This window comes from Nyctereutes procyonoides, unplaced genomic scaffold, assembly GCF_905146905.1.
Source record: "Nyctereutes procyonoides isolate TBG_1078 unplaced genomic scaffold, NYPRO_anot_genome, whole genome shotgun sequence".
NCBI classification, from domain to species: Eukaryota; Metazoa; Chordata; class Mammalia; order Carnivora; family Canidae; genus Nyctereutes; species Nyctereutes procyonoides.
Genome location: NW_026575155.1, coordinates 16898841 through 16912050, shown reverse-complemented (window position 1 = coordinate 16912050; position 13210 = coordinate 16898841). Strand labels below are relative to the sequence as shown.

General features: G+C 63.6%; 2 protein-coding genes across 2 annotated transcripts in view; one reads left to right on the top strand and one right to left on the bottom strand.

Moving 5' to 3' along the window:
• Positions 1–1528: 1528 nt before the first annotated feature.
• The window catches only part of TSPEAR (thrombospondin type laminin G domain and EAR repeats), a 164767-nt gene continuing 153085 nt past the window's right edge, over positions 1529–13210 (top strand). Inside the window, exon 1 of the mRNA XM_055313551.1 lies at positions 1529–2110. Coding sequence (XP_055169526.1) covers positions 2026–2110 — 85 coding nt within the window. The 5' untranslated portion in view covers positions 1529–2025. The remainder of the gene's footprint in view (positions 2111–13210) is intronic.
• LOC129502118 (keratin-associated protein 10-4-like) lies at positions 8465–9791 on the bottom strand. Its single transcript, XM_055313558.1, has one exon. The coding sequence runs from the start codon at positions 9706–9708 to the stop codon at positions 8791–8793; it is 918 nt and encodes a 305-aa protein (XP_055169533.1). The 5' UTR covers positions 9709–9791; the 3' UTR covers positions 8465–8790.

Below are 13210 nucleotides of genomic sequence, written 5' to 3'. Positions count from 1 at the left end.
GTCGTCGGGCCGGGTGTGTAGCACCCCTTTGCATAGGTGCGGCTTTGGCCCCTGGTTGATGGGCTATCGCGCCGCGCAGGCCTCCTTGGCACTTACCGCAGGTGTGGACGTTGAGACTTGGAGCATTTAAGTGGCGTGTCTGGGGTGACGCGGGGACCAGTCTGGAAGTTCTGAGCTGTTTTCCTGCATTCGGGCGCAGTTTGCTAAGTTGTGAACGTGAACGGGGTTTCCACTAAGGAGCCTGTGTCGCTGGATCCTGGTGTCAACGGATCAAACGCGACTGAAGGGAGCTTTCCCGGGGGAGGGGGGGGGTCTCACGGTAGCCTAACTGGGATTCCTCAGATCTGGCTGTTAGAATAGGATCCAACCAGTTGAAGGCCAGCAGGAGGCGCGGGTCGGATGTCAGCGGTCAGGCGGCGAGGCTGCGGGAGTCACAGTGGTGCGGCCTGGGTCTGGGTTGTGCGGGAAGTGCCAGCCTGTGACTGCCCAGGGCCACCGACACCCACGAGGTTCTCGCCCATGGGGCCGGGCGCATGGGAGGCTGCCCGTCAGCTCAGACAGCTGGCCTCTCTCTGCAGGTGAGGCCTGCCCCGCTTCTGGGGGGCGGCGTCCCCCCCACGCCGTGATGGGCGCCTGCCCCGTGCGGCCGGGAAGGGTCTGTCCCTGTGCTGGGCGGGCAGGGATCCCCGAGCGGACAGTCAGGGGCACTGCGGGCCTTCCCAGGTTTCCCTCCTGAGGCCTCAGGTAACCAGAACCGCAGGACGAGGGTGGAGGGCGTCGGGTAGTAGCTGTAGGACATGCCTGTCTGTCTGTCTGTCTGTCTGCCTGCCTTCCTGTCTAGGGACAGAGGGAGGGTCTCTCCGGGCACAGGGTGAGTTTCACGCAGAGCTTTGCACACTCCCTCTGCCTCCCTCTCTCTGTCCCTGCGTCTCTATCTCTATCTGTCTCTGTCCCCCATGCCCTGCGCCCAGTGCCCCCAACAAACCCTCCCTGCGGGGGTCCGTCCCCGTCACAAACACCCGTGTCTCACGAGGCCTCTGCGCAGACCTGGGGCGGGGGCTTTGCAGACACTGTCGTGCAGCTATGATGCAGACGTCCCTTCAGGGGCCCGTGACCAGGAAAGCCAGCAACGTGGGACTGGGGCGCAGGGCCCCCCCACGCAGGGCAGCTCCCCGCAGGCCCCAGAAGGCTCTGAAGAGGGGTCGGCGCAGGGCAGGGCGTGTGGACGAGGAGCAGCCACACCGAAGAGCTGTGGGGCCTGGGGCGGCCTTGCGGTCCCCAAGGTTCTGAGTGCTGGGACCCCGGTGGCCCCCTGGGCCGCGACGTGGAGCTCCCGCCTGAGCTGGGCGCTCCCCTCCCCCAGGCGAGCCTCCCGAGCCTCCTCATTAGCTGTTCCCGGGGAGGACTGGCTTCCCTCCGGAGGGGAATTCCTGAAACCCAACAGTTGACAAACCCACACACCCTCGGGAGGGCCGGGCACCAGATAAAAGCCTTCCTGGCGGCCCGGCCCCTCGTGGGGACGGCCACTGCCTGTCAGCCCAGCCGGCGGAGGCGCTGCGCCCGGCCCGGCGGCGGCTGTCCTAGGGCAGCGGCCTGCGAGCAGCACCCGAGCAGACGGGGTCTCCGGGGTTTCTGGTTTGCCCCCAGCTCTCGGCCCGACCGTCTATTTCTCTTTCCTTTGGGAACAACGTGCTTTGCCAATGACTGATCCCGGTGCCGCCGCTGGGATGCTCTCACCTGTCACCTGCAAGGCAGGACCCAGGCCCGTGCGGGGATGAGCTAGGCTGCAGCCCGACCCGCCAGGACCACCCGCCTCCCCCCGCCGAGCCCGGAGGAGCTTGGCTGCCACCCAGCCGCCTCTGTCCCTGTCGCCGGACCCTGGCATGTGGCCACCACAGTGACTGCCCCGGGGCCCCCGTCCCCTGCCACCACCCCGACACGGCTGGCCCAGGTGTCTGAGGAGCAGCTGCCTCCCCGCGGGCCGAGGGCAGGGCCCCTGCATGGAGCTTGGGACCCGGACCCCTCATGTCTGTCCTGCTGACGCTGTGTGTGGCGCTGTTGGCCCTAGCGACCCCAGGCCGGGGCACCCCGCCATGGGAGCCCTGCACAGGTAAGGGGGCATCGCGCTGGGCGGAGGGCACAGCTGCACGCGGTCGGCTGGGGGCCTGGGTTTGCTTGGGCGGCCCTAGCGGTTGGCCTGGGAGAGGCGACGGGCAGAGGGGGCCGGGCAGAGATGAAAGGGCTGGGGAAGGCCTCGCCGTGGAAATGCCAACAGGGTGGGGACCCGCTTCAAAGTGAGAACCCGCCGCCATCTGAGGGCTTCACGAGTACTTACCTGTGCGGCGTCCTGGGGAAAGGCCTTGCACCTGTTCCAGGAATGAGCCATCCCCCCGCGGCCCTAAACGCAGAGAAACCCAGGTCTGCCTGCGTGCCCCGGGGCTGGCCCTGCTGTCCCACGGCCCCCGACTCAGACACGGGCGCCCCCAAGAGCGGCACTGGCTGGTTCCTCCGAGGGAGGGTCTGCTGCCCCACCGCCACCCCACCCCGATTTAGGAGGCTCTGCTGGCTCGCTAATGACCATGACATCACTGTATCTTTCTGGAGTTTCTTTCTTTTCTTAGTTAAGATTTTATTTATTTATTAGAGAGAGAGAGAGAGAGAGACAGGAGAGCATGAGGGGAAGGGCAGAGGGAGAAGCAGGCTCCTGCTGAGCAGGGAGCCTGATGCAGGACTCGATCCCAGGACCCGGGGATCATGACCTGAGCTGAAGGCAGACGCTTCACTGATGGAGCCCCCCGGGGGACCCCCTTCCTGGAGTTTCTACCCAGAGCTTTTATTTATCAAATTTAACATTAAGAACAAAGTGACAGGGAAAGGAGGCCTGGTGGCTGGAGACCCACTGAGCGCGAGCGGCCTCACCAGGAGGTCAGCGGCGTGGGTGTCAGAGCCCCACGCGCGCCGGTCTGCAGCGTGGTTCCAGTTCTATTTGCAGATTGCTCATCCCGGTCCCCTCCCCGTGATAGCCCGATGGCCCTTCGTTCCCAGTGGCACGCCCCGGGGGCATGAGGACCCCAGTTTGGAATGCTTGGCGGGGGGTCTGGCGCAGGGGAGAGGCCCGCAGGCCTCGGGGAGCAGGACCGAGGTCCCCCCCAGCGTCCCCGCCCTGAGCTCCCGCCTGCAGCGCCTGCCTTGGGACTCGTGATTTGCAAACCACACAGAAGCCAAGTCAGCCTGTTCCCAAGCAAAACCCCCCCGGCTTCGGGGGACAGAAGCACGGAGACCACCCCGTGGGCCGCGGGCAGCGGCAGCCCCAGAAGGACCCCCGGGCGGCGCCGAGCCCAGCCGCTGTCCTAGCACACGCAGCCTCCCGGTGGGGGATGAGTCACCGACATGTACCTTCATGCTTCCTGCAGCCCTGGGAACGGAATCAACCTGCACAGTAATAATAAAGGTTATTTATAAAGCCCGCCCCCTCTGCCCCGAAGGCTGCTGCAGAGTTAAAAGATGACCCAGTTCTAAACACCGGGGACTCGGGACGAAAGATAAAAGTCGAGTAAATCGTATTGAACTGCGTTTGGAGTCCTCCCAACACGCTTGCACGTGGCTCATCAGGACTTCAAATGGTTAAAAAAAAAACAAACAAACCCACTTTGATTCCGTCCCGTTTTGAGAGGCACCTGAGCTTTCCGCCGTGAGGCTGTGTGAGCGAGCCGGGGTGGGGGGCGAAGCGCGGGCGCCTTGGCGGCCCCTACCCTGGCTCCCGACGTCCTGGCCCCGAGTCCGAGGCCGGGGCCCCGATGACAGCAGCCTGGCACCGTGTCGCCGAGGGCTCCTGTGGCCGGCGGGCCTGGCTCTGGGTGTGGGGGGCTCCACGCTGGGGAGACGGGCGCTTGATTCCACCCCCCCTCGGCCTGCCCTTCTGCAGGCTTCGCTGTAAGGCTGTCGGGGGGCGGCGGCTGGGGTTTTCGGGCGTCCCCACCGCAGCGGGGCAGGAAGGTACCCTGACACCTGCGCCTGGGAGGAGGGAAAATGCTCACTCGGGGCTGGACGTGGCAGCCAGGCCAGGGTGGCCCGGGGTTGGGAGGAGGGGGCAGGGAGGAGGGGGCAGGGCTCGGTGGGACGTCGAGTCAGGAGGCCGCGGGTAGACGGAGGGCCGGACAGCCTGAGCTGCATGCGGGGCCCGGGTCTGGGCGGTAGAGCTGGCGGGGCGTGCCGGGAAGCCACGGCCAGGGTCACGCAGGTCCTCGGGCTGGTGTGCACTCACGGGGCCCTTCGGGGGGCTGGCCGCTGCCAGACCCCTCGCACAGGCCCAGGTTGTAGCGACGGGGAGATTGGGTTCAATGCCTGCGGGCGGTGGGCGCGTGGTGCCGACCTGCTGTCGGCGGGCTGGGGACTGGCCTTGCTGCGCAGATGCAGGTGCGTCTGAGGGTGGGGCAGGTCTCCCAGAGCCCAGGCCAGGCGGGACAGACGGCGGCGTGGACAAGGCCTCTGCGGAACGAGGCGGGGCTGCAGGCGGGGGCCCCGGGCTCAGGGCGGGAGGCAGGGTGGGGTGGGGCCTGGCAGGCAGGATTCTGGGGTGAGAAGCCCTTTCCAACTGTTGGCCTCCGTGACCCCAGGAGGCAGCCCCAGTCTTCCGACCGCAGGCCCCCCCCCCTTTGTTCCCCCCGAGCTGGGCCAGCGGCTCTGGACAGGGTTGGCGCAGGGGCCCCCAAGATGCTTGCTCGCTCCTGGAGGACATCCGAGGTTCTGGGCCGCGTGGCTTGTGAGGTGCAGGGCCATCATGGGGGGGACATCGTGGTGGGCCGTGTCCTGGGTGTGGGTTCTTGGTCGGGGGAGCAGCAGCGGTGGGTGGCATGGGGTGATCCTAGCTCGTCTCCACGGAGACCAGAGGCCAGGGTGGCAGGACTCTGCGGGAGCCCAAAGGGGCCTGGCGGGGCTGGGTCACTGGTAGGCTCAGAGAGGCTGGGTACAGGGAAGGGGTGAGGGGTGGGGGTGCGGAGGGGGACGGGGTAGGACGACAAGTCTGGGCCGCAGGTGTCAGGATCGCAGTGTCTCGCCTTCATCTGTGCCTGGTGCCCCGGAGCATTGTCACCCGGGAGCACGGACAGGTGGGCCCCTCCCCAGGACGGGCGTGGTGGCGCCCAGAACCCAGTCTAGGGCACCCCCTCCCCCTGCCTTGTCTCCTTCATTCACGCGACCCGGGCGGGGAGGGGGCTGTGCGCAGCCCTGGGTATGCACACAGCCTGCCCACCAGCCCAGGCGGCCCCGGAGGAGGAAACCTGGAGGGTGGCAGCAGGGACCCCAGAGGGCCAGGTGCAGGGGTGCGCGGGGCACTCCGGCCTCCGCCCTTCATCCCGCAGCTGGAGGAAGCAGCCAGGAGGCCCCAGGGACAGACCTGCACTTTAAAAGCTCTCAGGCAGCGCGGGGTCCCTGGGGGCGGCCTCTTCTGCATTTGGGGGGCAGGACGTGCCCCCCGCCCCTCCTGGGCTGCTCTCGGGGGCGCCAGCCTTGCCCGCAGACTTCCTCTAACCGGGAGCTTGCAGGAGGGTGGCTGCAGTCTGGGCGTTGGGGTCCCCTGGGAGGCCCCGAAGCGGTTCCTGGGAGACACTGCGTGGGCACGACGCCCCCTCCTGGCGGCGCCTGGGAGCAGGCGAGAGGCCTCCCGGGTGCAGTTGGGGAGCCGCCGACCTTGCAGGTGGGTGCTGGGGCCCCTCCGGGAAGGGGACCGCGAGCCGCACCTCCCAGGAAGCGGGGGCACCCAGGGTGAGCCCCCCCCCCCCAGTGCTTCACAGCTGCGCGGGGCTGGGAGCCGCTGGCCGCTGGGGACAGACGTCTGGGCACTTGTCGCGCTGCTGAGGCTTTTCATTTCCGTGGCTTTCGGCGCCCCGGAATGTGCCCTTAGGGGAACGAGCCTCTCTGCAGGCTCAGGAGGGCCCCTGCCCCACACCCTACCACTGCCCTTCCCCTAGCCTCCCCAGACAGCGTCGCAGAGCCCCCACCCCTCATTCCCCAGCGCCGAAGAGGCCACCCGGTCGTCCCCACCGCCACCAGGGGGGCCCGGCCCCCCCACCCTGACCTCAGTTTCCTTTTTAGAAATTCTCTGCCATTAGGCCGCGGCGCTTACTGTTCACTACTCACAAACGGGAAAATCAGCCACCCCCAGGGCCCGTGGGGTCTGCGCCTGCTTCCCGGCGGCCCACCCCATCCCTCCCCGCCCCACCCCTGTAACCCCACCTCGTCGCCCCTCGCCCCTGCCCTCCTAGGTGGATTCTGAGCTCCTGGCTTAGGGGGCAGGGGGCGCCTACTTCTCTGTCCCCAGTCTGAGTCTGGGGGAGCGACGGGGGGACCTGGTCCTTGGATATTACCCTCCCTCTGCCTCCTAACACCCTGGACCTGCCTGAAGGCGGGGGGGGCCTGGGTTTCTGTGACCCCCCTGCCACCTGCCCCGTGGAGTGAGGGGGAGTTGGGCCCCGGAAGCCAGTACCCTCGGGTGCCTCTGGGTCCGGGAGGGGGCGTGGGGCAGAAGGTGGAAGGGGCCCTGTGGACTCAGAGCTCAGGCCCGGGGCCTCCTGCTGGCATCCTCAGGGTGGGCCCCGTCCGCAGCCAGGCAGGGGCGGGCAGGTGTGCCCCGCGAGTGAACATGTGCTCTCAGAGCGTGTGCAGGTGTGTGCACATGTGCGTGCCCACGAGGGTGCGAGCGTGTGTGAGCGTGAGCTCCCGAGCCATGGGGAGAAGTGGGGGCAACCCCCGGGGGTAACATTTGTGTCACTCATGTGGAGGCCCCTGGGCCTTTGCGCATCCAGGTGTGGGGACATCCCTCTGAGCCCCACTTGGTGCGGCTCTGGGTCCAGCGGGCGCCAGCCGGGGTTCAGGCTGGGGACCCCATGTGTTGCACGTCTGGGGGTCGCCCGGAGGAAAAGGGCACCGGTGTGGGTGACAGGCTGCAGCTGGCGTCCCCGCAGAGCGGGTGGCCCTGGCGCTCGGGGGCTCGGCGCTGGGGGCTCCTTCCTGGTGAAAGCGGGGTGTGCGCTTTCCCTGAGGGGGCCGCGGGCTCCTGGCAGGCCCGGTGGGTGAGATTCAGGGCGGGGAGCCTCTCGGAGCCCTGACGCCGACCCCGCTACTGGGCGAGGGACGCAGAGGTGATGCAGCTGCCACACTGGCTGCGCCAGGCCCGTCACGGGTGAAGCCACAGGCAGCCGCACCCCATCGCAGATCTGCATCCTGCTCCGTGGGCGGGAGAACCCGCCCCGTCAGTGCCTCAGTGGCAGAGCCTGCATCTGTGCGTCATTCGCTCTGAAAGCATTTTGGTGACTGTGTTTTCGCACGGTTGTGTCCCCTTGACGCCTGCGGTGCTGTATTTGACACACGTGGATCATGTTTCCGGTGCGGGGCCGGGGTTTCAGCAGCAGCCCAGGGAGGGCGAGGACGCAGGTGGGGCTTCCCTGGGCCACCGTCCAACGGGGCTGCAGGGGGCAGAGGGGAGCTGGTGGGCGGGGTCCCAGGGGACTTCTGGCCCCCAGAGCAGCAGGGAGGATTGGTTCCTCATACCTCCCTCCCTGCATACCAGGGTCCCGGGGCGGGCGGGGGGCAGGACTCCCACCTGCCTGGGCAGCTCCAGATGCGGACGGGGACTGTAGGGCGCTCGTCTGTGTGCACCCGGTTACCCTGTCCTCTAAGGGGGGCGTTCGCTGTCCACCATCCTCCCTTCGTGGAATGGCTCGCAGGGTCCATGGCCTCCAGGGAGCGAGGGCGGGAGGCAGCAGGGCAGGTTGGGAGGTGGCTCTGTCTAGGAGGGGGGCCTGGGTCCAGGAAGCCCCAGGACACGCGGGGCCTGTCCCGACTGGCCCCGAGCGAGAACCCCGAGGGCGGCCTGGGTGGGCCTGGGGCGGAGGGGCTCTGTGCTGGCCTGTGCAGCTGGGGACAGCAGGGTGGCACTCTAGACAAAGCCCCGCAGTTCATGGGGAGACCAGGGTGGATTCGGGAGGCTGGCTGGAGCACAGATGCGCCGCCTCCGCGGTGGCCCCAGGGGACACTGGTTCAGCCTCCTCCTAGCTCCACCGCCTGGGAGACAGGCCTGGGGCCGGGGGTCCTGCTGCAAGGGGCCACCTGGGTCCTTGTCATTCAGCAGGGCCACCCTGCACTGCCTGGAGGCTCAAGTGGGGACCATAGGGTGGGGGTCAGCTCAGCGCCCTTGGAGATGCTCCCAGGATGGGGCTCGTCAGCAACTGCTGACACCAGGGTCTGCGAGCCCAGAGGATCCGAAAACACGCAACAAAACCAGTTGGGAAGAGAGGCCCACAGAGGCATGGACGCAAGGCTGATTGATGGGGGAGGGGCAGAGGGAGAGGCGGAGGGAGGGAGAGGGAGCAGGGGGAGGGGCAGAGAACCCCAAGCAGACCCGCCCGCCTGATCTCGAGACCCAGATACGGTGACCAGGGCCGCAGTGAGGAGTCCGAGAGGCTAGTTGACGGAGGCACCCAGGTGCCCCTGGAATTAGTTTATTCAGCTGTGTGTTTGGGGGGGGAGGCAAACCACTTGTTGGAGGGGCAGAGACAGGGCAGGGGCAGGATGTCCCAAACAACCTGGGGACCCATCAGTGACAGCGAGGGCTGTCTCAGGTGCATCTGGGCACAACATGACGCTGTGCAAAGGCTCAGGCCTGCTTGTGAGGGTCCAAGGGTGAGCATTTGTGCTGACAAGTCCCAGGGATCCTGCTGGCTTAAATCCTAGGAGGCAGTGGGAGAGCGGGGGTGCCCTGTGGTGCCCAGCTCCCCGGAGGCACGTGCACCATCAGCGGGAGCACACGGGACGGCACAGCAGGGACACGCTGGAGGCCTGGCGGCAGCAGCTGGGCTGGCAGGGGGAGGGAGGGGCGCAGCAGGCGGGCCTGCACACGGGGCGGCAGAGGAGGGACACGCAGGAGGAGGGTCTGCAAGGGCTGTGCTGGCAGCAGGGGGAGGCCTGGCAGCAGACGGGCTTGCAGCAGACAGGGGTGCAGCAGATGGGGGTGCAGCAGACGGGTGTGCAGCAAAAGGGCTTGCAGCAGGCAGGGGTGCAGCAGACAGACACACAGCTGTCTTCCTGGCAAGGGGAGGAGCTGCAGTAAGAAGGCTGGCAGCTAGACTGCTGGCAGCAGGGGGAGGCCTCACAGCAGACAGGCTTGCAGCAGACAGGGGTGCAGCAGAAGGGGGTGCAGCACACAGGCTTGCAGCAGACGGGGGTGCAGCACACAGGCTTGCAGCAGACGGGGGTGCAGCACATGGGCTTGCAGCAGACAGACACACAGCTGTCTTCCTGGCAGGGGGAGGAGCTGCAGCAGGAGGGCTGGCAGCTAGACTGCTGGCAGCAGGGGGAGGCTGAGCAAGGGGAGGCCTCACAGCACACGGGCTTGCAGCAGACAGGGGTGCAGCACACGGGCTTGCAGCAGACAGACACACAGCAGCCCTCCTGGCAGGGGGAGCAGCTGCAGCAGGAGGGCTGGCAGGAGCCGGGGCAGGCTGGTGGGCAGGAGCTGGACCCGCAGCTCGCAGGGGTGCAGAGGAGGGTCAGGCAGGAGGCCGGGGCGCAGCACGGGGGCTCGCAGTAGCTCTCGGGACAGTCGTCCACCTGCCAGGAGGGGTCGGCGCAGGAGTCGCCGGAGCTGGGCAGGCAGACGCGGCTGCCGTAGCTCAGGTCGCTGGAGCAGACAGACAGGGTGGAGGTGGCCATGGTGTGGGTGCTGGGGCGGGGTGTGGGTGCGGGTGAGTGTGTGGGTGCGGGTGCGGGTGCGGGTGTGAGTGTGCGAGGTGCCGGGCCGGCGGCTTTTATACGGCCCCGGCGGGTGCTGTCCAGCGACAGGCTCCCGAGACTTCCCCTTCCTCGTTGGTGTTTTGCCCGAGTCCTGCGAGTGCTTATTATTCTGCTGTATTTACAGGAAGGACTTGCTGCCCTTAAAATACCCGTCAGGGCCGAGGACCCCAAGGGTGTCTGTCAGGGAGCAAACAGCCGGGGGCACCGCGGACCCCAGAGCTTCGGGCCGTGCAGCCCGCCGAGGCCGCCCTCCGGGTGAGGGACGGTTGCCTGCGGGCCCCGAGGGCCACAGCCTCCGTGAGGGCCACGGGGTGCTCGTGAGCTGCGCCCCCCCCCCTGCACCCACGAAGGGCGCCCGGTGGCCAGGGCGGTCGGGGGCGGATGAGGGGCTCGCAGGTGGGATGTGGAGGCCCCGAGGGGAGTGGATGATGTCGTCCAAATCCAGCCTTCATCAGGAGATTTCCAGAAAGATCCACCACAGGGAACAATTCTCCGAACAGAGGGAAATGGGGTCTTCAGATGGGGACCGCTGAGCAGACGTGGGATGAGGTGCGGGGAACGTCCGGGTCAAGGCCCGCTGCTGAATCCCAACACCCCAGCAACCCGAGCACCCCAGGCGCTTCCAGAGATATCGGCACCGCACGGCAACCCGGCGACCGGGGGAGGTGAGTTCAATTCTGGGTCCCCGGAGCCATCCAGGGTCCGGAAGGTAAAGCCCTTGGGACACTACAGCTGTTCTGGAAACTGCCTCGTGTGCACCACCCGGGAAAGCATCTCGGGACCACCAGGTCTGGTAAAACGCAACCAACAAAAACGAAGAGAAGTAGAACATAAAAGATAATCAAGAGCAAAAAAAAAAAAAAATCTGTCAAAAGCTTGTGGTCCTCAGCTTCTTCAGGGAGAGGAATTTTGCCCGCATGACCTCCCCGAGCCGAGCAGGTGCTCCCGTCCGCCCTCCTCCCCCCCCACACACACACAGGGGAGGCGCTGGCACGTGCGCAGCGCTGAGACCTGGCGGACGCCCAAGGCCGCCACGTGCCGCACGAAGTCTCCTTGCGTCCCCGTCCCTCCACCCCAGGCCCCTGCAAGCCCCGACTCCGTCACTACAGTTAGGTGTTTTCCAGAAAGTCACCTACATCCGGTGCCCAGCCGCCCGGGCTGCTTCCTTCACTGGAGCAGCAGGCGCTTGGGCGGTACGTGGCCTCCCGCAGGGACGCACCAGGACCCCCGCCATCGTGTCCTGGGAAAGACACTTCCTGCGCCTCCCGTGCTTGCGGGTTGAACACAGCTGCTGCCACGCGTGCGGGCGTTTGCCCGGCTGGAGTGTCTGTTTGTCCCGAGTACACGCCTGGGGGTGGTGCAGCTGGGCCACAGGGAGGCCGTGTTGGATGTGACACGAAACAGCCCAACTCTTTTGCAGGTGCCTGTGCCGTTTGCGCCCCCACCCGTGGCGCAGGGCAGTTCCCGCGCCTCTGCATCCTTGCCGGCCCAGGACGTGCCAGGCTTTTAAACTTATTATTAAATATTAGCCATTGGTGTGCGGTGGCATCTTACCGGATTTAGTTTGCGATGCCCTGATGCCCAATGCCGAGCCGAGATTCCTTACCGCGCTGACTTGCCAAGATGTGTCCCCAGGGGCTGTGTGACCCTGCAGTCCCCCCGGCGCTGTTCGAGCGCCCCACTCCCCGCGTCCCCGCCAGCGCCGGGCATGGTCAGCCTTGTCCCCGGTGGCCCTTCTGAGAGGCGTCTAAGGGTGTCTCGCTGCGGCTTCAGTTTGCATCTCCCTGATGAGTAATGGTGTTGGGCCTCTTTCTCACGTGCGTATTTGGCATCTCCTGCGTCTGTTGGGCGTTTCTTCAAAGTTCAGGCCTCTTCCTTTTTTAGGTTTCCTTGACATTGCATTTTGAGAGCTCTTTCCGCATTTTGGAATATGAGTACAGTTGACCCTCGAATAATGTGGGAGTGTAGGGTGCCAACCGCCTCGAGCTCTGACTGCCCAGAAACCTAAGTGCTAACAGCGCCCTGTGGACCTGAAGCCCTACTGACAACGCAGAGTCCATGGACACATCGACTCGTGAGCTAGAGAAGAAAATGTTCGTACAAAAGTCAACAGGAAGAGAAAACACATGCACGGAAGGACATGTATTTCCTGGAAACACCGCGTCTGAGTGGGCACCAGCCGTCCACACCCGTGTCGCTCAAGGGTCAGCTGTACTTTGCTCAGATGTGACTTGCAAGTGTTTTCTGCAACTCCGTGGCTTCTCTCTCCACGCTCTTCACAGCGTGGTTTCAAGAGCAAAATGGTTTAATGTTGGTAAAGACCAACTTACCAATTTTCTTCTTTTTCAGATCACGCTTTTGGTTCTTAAGCCTAAGAACTCTGCTGAACACAGAGATTTCACAAGAATTTCCTCTAGTGTTTTCTTCTAAATGCTTAAAATGTTTACATTTTACATTTAGGTCTATGATCCATTTTTACTGAATTTTTATACTAAGTGTGAGGTATGGGTCAAGTCTCCTTTCTCTGTTTTTTTTTTTTTTTTTTTGCATTTGGGATGTCCAGTTGTTCCCAGTACACTTCTGTCTCTTTAACTTGACTTTGAATTCTGTCAAAAATCAGCTGACTGTATTCATGGGGATCTATGTGTCTAACCTGTTTCATTAGTCTACGTAATTATATCTCTTTGTCAACATCACATCATCTTGATTACTGTAACTTTATAGGAAATCTTGAAGTCAAGTGGTGAAGTCTTCCAACTTTGTTCTTCATTTTCAAATGATTTCGATACTTGAGCTCCTTTGCCTTTCCAAATAATTTTAGAGTTAGCTTGCTCATATGGACGGAAAGCTCTTACTGGGATGTGGATCGGGATTGCCCTGAACCTATTATAGACCAGGCTGGAGGTCACTGACACCATAACAATATTCCAACCTGTGAACATGGTCTAGCTCTCCATTTACTTACACCTTGTTAAATTTCTCTCATCAGTATTTTGAAAGTCCTCATTATGTCCATATTCTCTGAGATGTATACCTAAGTTTTCATCATTTATTCTACTGCAAATCACACCTCTAAACAAAATTTTTCAATTCCAATTAATTGTTGCTACTATATAGAAATGCAATTAATTTTAATTATTTTAGACTTGCACCTTTCAACCTTGCTAAACTCTCTGATAGTTCTAGGAGATTTGTGTGGATTCTTGGGGACTTTCCATGTGGACAGACATATCCTCTGTGAATAGAGAGCATTGTATTTCTGTTTTTTTAAAAAGATTTTATTTATTTATTCTTGAGACACACACACACACACACACACACACACAGAGAGAGAGAGAGAGAGAGAGAGAGAGAGAGGCAGAGACAGAGGCAGAGGGAGGATCAGGCTCCATGCAGGGAGCTTGATGTGGGACTTGATCCT

What these genes read in the sequence shown, in the direction of transcription:
- LOC129502118 (XM_055313558.1), bottom strand. Translation starts at nt 9,708, where the DNA reads ATGGCCACCTCCACCCTGTCTGTCTGCTCCAGCGACCTGAGCTACGGC.